Source organism: Hibiscus syriacus, unplaced genomic scaffold (genome assembly GCF_006381635.1).
Source record: "Hibiscus syriacus cultivar Baekdansim isolate YM2019G1 unplaced genomic scaffold, ASM638163v2 tig00112800_pilon, whole genome shotgun sequence".
Lineage (NCBI taxonomy): Eukaryota > Viridiplantae > Streptophyta > Magnoliopsida > Malvales > Malvaceae > Hibiscus > Hibiscus syriacus.
In genome coordinates, this window is record NW_024063403.1 from 329,750 (window position 1) to 339,368 (window position 9,619).

The 9,619-nt window shown below is 28.5% G+C and overlaps 1 protein-coding gene across 1 annotated transcript; it reads right to left on the bottom strand.

The window, feature by feature from the left end:
• Positions 1 to 2,418: 2,418 nt before the first annotated feature.
• Positions 2,419 to 3,143, bottom strand: LOC120183605 (ethylene-responsive transcription factor ERF017-like). Its single transcript, XM_039188281.1, has one exon. It carries the CDS (start codon positions 3,109 to 3,111, stop codon positions 2,428 to 2,430), a length of 684 nt encoding a protein of 227 aa, XP_039044212.1. The 5' UTR covers positions 3,112 to 3,143; the 3' UTR covers positions 2,419 to 2,427.
• Between the last annotated feature and the right edge of the window lie 6,476 nt (positions 3,144 to 9,619).

A 9,619-nucleotide genomic window follows, 5' to 3' on the forward strand; every position in this document is an offset into this window, starting at 1 on the left:
TGCCAAACCTTAATTTCCCCATTTTTTTGTTTTTATTTTTGAGTTTCGGTTAGCTATTCCCAGTGGATAATAAGAGCTAACAGAGAGACCTTGGATGGGATTTTGAGTATGCAACATCATCTGTACAAATTCTTTCTTGCCTTGATTTTGAAATTGGAGGGAAGCTTGTTGCTAGTGCATGCTTCACTTGTTATGACATTATTAACAAGCGCTTTTTCTTTGTTCAGTATTACATTCATTGAGGTAATTTTTTTGGATAATTAATTTTTGGGTAAAGTAGTAATGGTCAATGAACTTTTCTAAAGCTTTCATTTAGGTCTCTTAACTTTTAAAACTTGCAATACAGTCCCCTAACATTTAATCTGTTTGTAATATGGTCCACAACAGTTACATCGGGGACCATATTGCAAACAAACTAAATGTTGAGGGACCATATTACAAATAGACTAAATGTTGAGGGATTGTATTACAAGTTTTAAAAGTTGGGGAAGCTAAATGAAAGTTTTAGAAAAATTTAGTGACCATTATTATACTTTACCCTTTTATTTTCTTTTTACTGTTGATAATAAATATGGGTTCTGAGCACGTGTTGAAATTGGGGATGTCCAAATATCTTCCACCCTCTACGTTCAAAATTGAAATGTCCAAATATCAGAGCGGCACGGGTTCACTTTTATGATGTGTTTGGGTCACGGAATGTAAGATTATTAGTGGGAATAAAAGATTACCAGGGAATAGGATTACTGAGAATGTTGTATTTTGTGTTTGGTTGGTTTAGCAGGAATGTAAGATTTGTTTGGTTAAAGGAATAAAAGATTATTGAAATGTATATTTGACCAAATTGTCCTTATTATATATTTGTATAATATTACAAATTGTAAAATATTTTCTTAAAAAATTATATAAAAAATTAAATTCATAATATTCATATAATTTTTTTTACAAAATTAAAAATATAAAAAAGGTTGAATGAAAGGGTAAATTTTTTTTAACCCCTGTACTTCATATAAAATTTTAATTATAGATTTTTTTTGTAAATCTAAAATAATTTAAGGATAAATTTGTAATTTAACCTTCGTAGATTTTTTATTATTCAATGACAGAAGAATGATATTTTTGAAAAAAAATAAAAATTTAAGGTCATTTTAGTCCAAAACGCCGATAATGTTATAATACTTAAGGGAAGTGAGGTAATGACATTCTCGGTAATATACTAAAAAAATATACTATTGGTAATAAAACATTACCGGGAATAAGATTCCCGGCCAACCAAACATGGGAATGTGGAATTCTCATCCCATGAGAATCCCACAATCCTTGAACCAAACACCCCCTTAAGGAATGCCTTTGAATAAAACAAGGTTTTATTCTTTTGGTTATTCCAAATCCCACTGGTTTCATTTTCTAGGCCTATTATATTCGGGAAGTTCTACCGTGTGACAGTGTTAATATACAGACGTTATCGGTTTTGTTATTATTTTTTTAATATTTTCGATAAAAAATTACCTAAAACATTATTATTTCTACCTCTAACATTAATGTTTTTTTTAACATTTCCAGTAAAGTGTCCAATAATAACAAAACCTGTAAAAAAATAATGTTTTAGGTACCCTTTACCAGATATGTTAACAAAATCGGTAAATCGCCTAATAATAACAAAACCGGTAGAAATAATAATATTTTAGGTAACGTTTTACCAGAAATATTAAAAAAAAAATAACAAAACCTATAGCGCATTTCCTTAACCGTATATTAAGGGTGTCACACGTGAGTATAAATATTAACCTTTTTTTCCCATTGAAAATAGTTAGTTTTATTAAAAATAAAAAAAAAATTATAATTATAATAAAGAATTATAAGTATAATCGTAAATTAAAGTATAAAATTATTATTATTAAAAAACAAAAAAAGAAACAAAGAGAAGAGTAAAGATAAACGGCGAACAATAACTAACATCAAAATCAGTGTTACCGACGATTAAAGAAATCTAAAAAAAATTGATTTAATCTATAAAAATTAAAATAAATCGTAAATTAAAAGAAAAAAAAAGTGAAGAGGAAGAAAAAGAACGGCCCGATTGACTGTTAACTTAACTGATATTATTATAACTTTAATATATAAAAATATAAAACAACTAAAATATTTACATTTAATATGAACTTTTTTTTTTTAACCTATCAACTTGAAAACGATTGTTTTTGATAACTAACATTACAAATATTATTACATTAAGTGTTCAAGACTGGACATGAATACATCCCGAAAAGAAAAGTTTCATCATCTCACTATATATCTGGAGAAAAATCATCGACTTTAGAAGCTAAAATTCACCAAAATCATGATTACTCCAGAAAACAATGGCGAAATCAAGATCTTTCCTTTTTAAAGGAAGTCTGATTCGGAATAAATGTGCTGTAGCTTTCAGCTTTAAAAGTTCCAAAGAAACGAAGACTGTGAAAAAGCGTCGCCACCGTTTCCATCATCATTGACGCCGTCGTCGTCGTCGACAGGCGGAGGAAGAGGAAGATAGAAGTGATCACCACCGGGTTGCGAATAAAAGCCGTAATCGGACATCCCTTGATAATCGGTATTATCCAACGTGCTCAAAAACGACCAATCCATCGTTTCTTCATCATGATGATGACCGTCACTCACCCCCACTTGCGTTGTCGCGGCCCCATACGACACCGATGTTGACGACGTATACTGTTGTTCTGTCCCTACATTGTTATTATTATTGAGTTCCGTCTCTTCGGCGAACCTAGCGGCCGCCAACTGAATCTCCGGCGGGCTGAGCGACTGCCCGTTTGCGATCTCGGGCGGATTATCCGGGAAATTGAACTTAGCATCGCGGCCACGTAAACAATAAAGAGCCGCGTCGAACGCCCTCGCCGCTTTCTCCGCCGAGTCGTAAGATCCCAACCAGATACGCTCGCGGCTATTGGGAAGTCGAATCTCCGACACCCATCTCCCCCATTTTCTTTTCCGAACACCCTTATACTTCGAACTGTTACTACTACTACTACTACTCCCATTACCGCTGTTTACGTCAACAAAATCCGTCGGCGATGCTGCTGAAGATGATTGAGAGTAGCTTGTTGGCTTCACCATCAATGGAAAAGCTTGAAAACTCGTTTGCGAAATGGTTCCTCTGATTGTTTGCTGAAAAGGGTTGTTCTTGAAAGCTTTCGAGCTGATCTTTGGAGAATGTAAATGGCGGCTATTTGGGAGTGTATATATAGTTGTGGGGGAGGGTTGAAGAGTGAAGACCGAAGGACTAGTCTGTGAGTATCGTTTTGTTGAAGATCGAAGCGTGTTGAAGAGGAGTGGACGGAGCGGATTCGTGTCAGTTTCTGGAAAACGCGGTGGGGGGAAACTGGAGAAGATGACCACATGCATGAAATCTTCCCTTTTTAAGTGATCTAATTCTGCTTCCAGTCCCTTTACTCTTACGAACTTTTAAAAACTACTTTCTCAACTTTTAATCATTGGAAGTTAATTCCTTTGAATTAGGGTGTTCAAACTTTGGTTAAAACCGATTTAACCGACCGACCAAGCCGAAGTTTTTTTAGTTCATTAGTCGGTTAATTTCAAGTTCAACCGGTTAACGGTTAATAATTTTTTTTCAAACTTTGGTCATTGATTAATCCAGTTTGAAATCAGTTGGTTAATCGAATTAAACAAATTAACCAAAATTATTAAATGTTTATTATATTATATATATTATTTATATATTAATTAGCCTTGAGAGTGTTTAAATTTCAGTTTTAATCGAATTAACACAAAATATAAAATATATTAATATATAATTTATAATTTATAAATTTCGGTTAATTTGGTTAATCGAACAATTAACCAAATTTTTTCGGTTTGATTTTTCAAAGATATTTTGATTCGGTTAATAGTTAAAGAGGAAAAAAATCAGTTAATAAATTTTTGAAAGTTTAATAGGTTATCTGAACCGACCGATTGAACACCCCTACTTTGAATATTAAATACCATTCGAAATTATTAGACTTTAACTTTTCAAATCCGATAATTAGAGAGCTAAATTCTTGCAAGCAAAAATCAAAGGGACTGGATTTTAAAAGTTCACTGAGTAAAAGGATTGGAAACAAATTAAACCTTTTCTTAATTTAATGTTAATAAGCCTAATTTCAAAGTTCCAGAGAGAAAAGCAAGTAAGCAGCAGTCAAATATGACACTATTGGGAAAGTTCATGGTAATATCTGAATGTCAGACAAACCTAGAGTTCCAACATTATTAAAAATCGCATTAATTAACGAACTCGATAATAAAAGAATTATTATAATTTTTGAAAGTCTCGTATTTGAGCACTAAAATTATTAAGAGTGTGAGCACTTAATGTAAAATAATTAAGAATTATCTTTAAACATATATTATCTTATCATATATTAATATAAAAACATTATTAAAAACCAGATATGTCTTGATCTGTAATTATCATAAAATAATCTAATTTATTATTGGGAAAAAACATTCTCCAGCTTCATTGTTGATTTGATATATATACCCATTTGATTTGACCTAATGGACCCAAACTTAGGGTCATCTAGCTTTAAATAACTAGGGTGGTCTAAAAAGGTTAGCAGACAAAACATGCAATTATGTTTGAAAAGTAGAGCTTTGTTGATGGTTGGTGTTAATTACATTCATTTTTTTATTTAGACAAAGAATTATAAATTAAGACGATTATTAAATTCAGATTGGCAGTCCAATTTATGCTTAATGATTAGATGTGAGGTGAAAGAGAGGGAATAGGAGAGAAATATTAGGCGATTATACTAAAAAATCACGTTGATTAATTTTATTTACCCGTCAGACACTCTTTCATATTTATTTATTGATCAAATACCTTTTGTAGGAATGCTCGACTCATACACCACGCCTTACGCTACGTGGTAGAAGTCGCGGCCCATACACTGCACCTTGTGAAACGTATAAAAAATCGGGCGCTAGTTTTATAAATCTTTTTAAAATGGTCCCTAATACGAAGTTAATTTATATTTAAGGTTATATTTGTGTAAAAATGTCAACTTTATTTTTTTTGTGTTATTATTTTTTAATAATATTTAATAATTTTTATTGACTTTTAAAATTAATTGTTTAAAAATATAAAAATAAACTTTTAATTACAATTGAGAGATCAAATGAATTATTATTCACTTTTTTTAAAATCAATAAAGATGCAATAAAAAAGAATTAAAAGTGAATAAAATTCAATAAAAAAAGATGTAAAGCTAAAATATATCACCTCTTTATTGAGGGATCATTTTTATAATATTAATTTAAAAAAATATAAAATAAGTATTAAACTCTAATTTTATTAAAAATAAGTAAACATTATTAACTGTTATTAAAAAAATAATTAATAAATAATAATTCATTTGATCCCTCGAATGTAATTAAAAGTTTATTTTAATATTTTTATATTTTTAAACAATTAATTTTAAAAGTCAATAAAATTTTCAAAAATATATAAAATTTATAATTTTTTAAATTATAAAATATTTATTATCATCATCTTCAGCATTTTGCAAAAGAAATACTGGTTATAAAACTTTTATAAAATTATTCATATTTTAAAAAACTTATCCTCAAAGTTTTCCTATACTAGATTATATGTATTGTGTAATTTCATGCAAAAATCAAAATAATTTTATTAAAATTGAATAAACATTATTAATTGTTGTTAAAAATAATAATTAACGAATAATAATTCATTTGATCGCTCAATTTTAATTAAAATTTTATTTTAATATTTTTTATATTTAAACAATTAATTTTAAAAGTCAATAAAATTTTCAAATATATATGAAATTTATACTTTTTTAAATTATAAAATATTTATTATTATCATCATCATTTTGTAAAAGAAATATTGATTATAAAACTTTTATAAAATTACTCATATTTTAAAATACTTATCCTCAAAGTTTTTCTATACTAGATTATACGTATTGTGTAATTTTATACAAAAATCAAAATAATTTTATTAAAAAAGAATAAACATTATTAAATGTTGTTAAAAATAATAATTAATGAATAATAATTCATTTGATCCCTCAATTGTAATTAAAAGTTTATTTTAATATTTTTTATATTTTTAAACAATTAATTTTAATAGTAAATAAATTTTTCAAAAATATATGAAATTTATAATTTTTAAAATTATAAAATATTTATCATCGTCATCATCATCATTTTGTAAAATAAATATTAGTTATAAAACTTTTATAAAATTATTCATATTTTAAAATACCTACCCTCAAAGTTTTCCTATACTAGATTATATGTATTGTGTAATTTCATGCAAAAATCAAAATTTATCAAGTTATAAAATAATTTGCAAAAGAATATTTAAAGATTTTAATGTATAAATTTTTTTTTTCACACACAAAAAATAAATAAGTAAAGTTGACGTTTGTATACAAATATCACCCTAATATAAACTAATTACATATTAGGCATTATTTTAAAAATATTTACAAAATTAACCCCCAATTTTTACACATTTCTCAATGTGCGGTTCATGAGCCGCGCCCACGTGACGCCACATCAGCGTAAGGCGCGGGTCTTCCTGCAAAGGGTGTTATATCGGTGAATAAAGATGAAAAGGTGTCTGACAGGTAAATAAAGTTGGTCAGGGTGATTTTTGGGTATAATCGCCGAAATATTATATCCCAATTTCTTTCTCTTGGCTAAATTATGAAATTCATTTTTTTAACGTAAATGATCTAAAAAAGCCAATGCATTAAGTTTAGTGAAAAAATTGAAAATATTTAAAATACAATGAACGAAATATGAGAGAGAATAAAATTTAGTTGTCAAAATCTGTAATTTACCCTTTTTCCTTTGATACCCTCGAGAAAGGTGGAAATATCTTTATATATTTAACGTCATTATGAAATCTATTTTATTAATTTTCTGAGTTGAATCGAATTATATATATCGAATCAACGAGAAAATAAAGAATAATTACAGTCCCAAAGTTGAAGAGTATATTATATTTCATATGATCTTTATATTTAACAATTCTTTAGATAAACAAACTTAATTTTATAAGATAAAATATTTGTTCAAGTATGCACTAATTTAGCCGAGCCGTATAGTAGACCAATATGAAAAGGAATATATATATTCAATTTGTAGGAATGAATCTATAAGGGGACAAGATTAGAGGTGGGTATACGGGCTACCCGCCCGTTTAGTCCGTGGGTTTTGACGGTGCGGGTTTAAACGGAACGGTTTAAAAAGTCCGCATTCATAAACGGTTTTGAATTTTAAGGCCCACGGTCCGTCTATTTAACCCGCGGGCTAAACGGGCTTACCCGCGGCCCGTTTAATAAAAATAATTTTAAATACTTAAATGCAATAAAAATAATGTTTTAACGTACTACACCTTTAAAAATGATCGAGCAACTTGAAAAGGAAGGTAACACCGTCAAAATAATAAATAATATTTAAATTTTATTTTAAATAAACGAAAATGATTATAAAATAATATTTTTTTAATCATTAATATATATATATATAATGATATAATTACTTAAACTCAAATTAAAAAAAATAATATTCACTTATATCACTAAATTAAAAAACAAATAAAACAATAATCACATTATACTTTTATAAAATACGATTATTTAAGGCTATAATAAGATTAAAATATTATATAAATTTTTTTATTTTTATTTTTTAAAATGAAGAATAATTTGATACATTAATGATGTATATTTAAATGAAAAAAATATCAAACAACGGTAAAATTATGACAAACGTCCTAATAAATTTAAGAACTACAATAGTTATAAGTAACATCATATTTATAGGTAATTTATTTTCTTTTTCTATAAAATTCTTTAAGTTTATTTTCTCTAAAACTTTATAAATTTTAAATTAAGCGGGCTTTTGCGGGTTTCGCAAGTAACCCGCGATTATACCCATTAAACCCGCGGGTTTAACGGTCCGGGCTAAAAAACTTACAATTTAAACGATCTTAAATTTTTGAAGCCCGAAGCCCACACGGGTCGCGGGTTAAACGGGTAGTCCGCGGGCTTTAGCCCATATACCCAGCTCTAGACAAAGATAAAGGAATATCCAAGAGTGGTCCGTGGATGAAAGTGTGAGACAGAGATCACGGGTACGAGAATCTTGGTGGTTGTACGCGTTTGTAAAGTAAGACCGGTAATTGTTACCATCTAATATATATATCCTCGGTTAAAACATGTTGAAGAAGAAAAGTCTTGTTTATTTAAATGCTTATTGCCTTTGCTTTTAGCTTTGCTGCATGTGCGGGCCAATCCGATCTCACTTAAAATCAGCGATGGGCATGCGACCCGGATGATAATCAACTTATTTAATTAAAGACCCAAATGATATTATTTTAATTCAGATTTTTTATTATTCTAATTTTACTAATTTAAAATTGACTCGAATCCAAAATTCAAACATAAATTTTTTATTGAATTAAATAATTTAATTTTTTAAAAATAATTTTTTCGAACCGAAATTTGCTCATATTGTACTCAATAACCATCCTATGTAAGAGGTTTTTTTTTTAAAATTTTAGGTTGAATATAAGGTAGTATCTATTCAAAGTGTCTCAATCATTTGATAATGAATATTTATACTCCTGTATATGTGATGTTCATGTTCTTAATCGCTGATATTGTTTGATTTGTGTTACGAAAAAGAAATTGGTTTAGCGATAAATTTATTAGGGATATAAACTAAAGTTGATGTATTTTGGAATAAATAAATAATTTTTATAAATTATATAAATATTAAATTATTGTAAACTAAAATAAAAAAAACATTTTTCAATTTTCATAAAGGAGAAGGTTGGAGGATGAAATTTATAAAGGTAAATTATAAGTTTGGTAATTGAATTTTATTCTCTCTTTTATTTCACTTATTGTACTTTCATTTTTTTTAATTTACTCACTGAACTTTATAGATTGAATTTTTTTTGTCACTCCACCAGTAAATAATTAATGACGTTATGACATGGTCGTACTTTAATCAATGTTGTTTTAGTCTAAAATTTAATTTTTTTCATGAATTCAAAATGATGTCGTTTTGATGTAAGTTTCCATGTCATAACGTATTTAATTATTTAACGACGAAGTGATCAAAAAATTCATTCTACAAAGTTCAGTGAGTAAATTGAAAAATTGAAAGTATAGTGAGTAAAATATGAGATATGTAAAGTTCAGTTACCAAACCTGTAGTTTACTCAATTTAAAATTAGACAAAAGAGTACATGCATAAAGTATAAATAATCAAAAGATTGTTTCCGACACAAGACCCACTAAATCTTTCACGCCATTTCATCGGACGAATTAACGATAGCCGCTGTTGCCTCCGGAACATTTTGATCGCCGCCTTCCGTGATCAGTTCCGACGTTCCTATCCTCTGCCTCCGCCGCCGTGTCTCAATCCCTCAGAGCTTGACTTGGTCCTTTTCCCTTTCCGCTTTTTTCTATTTATTCACGCAGAAGACGAGAGGTGAAAAAATCCATTAATTCCTCACTGAATTCTTTTTGTAGTTCAGACCATACTCCAGGAAGCTTCAAAAAGCAATAAGGCTGAAGCA

Excerpts from the sequence above, each read along its gene's own strand:
- LOC120183605 (XM_039188281.1), bottom strand. The coding sequence starts at position 3,111 with ATGGTGAAGCCAACAAGCTACTCTCAATCATCTTCAGCAGCATCGCCG.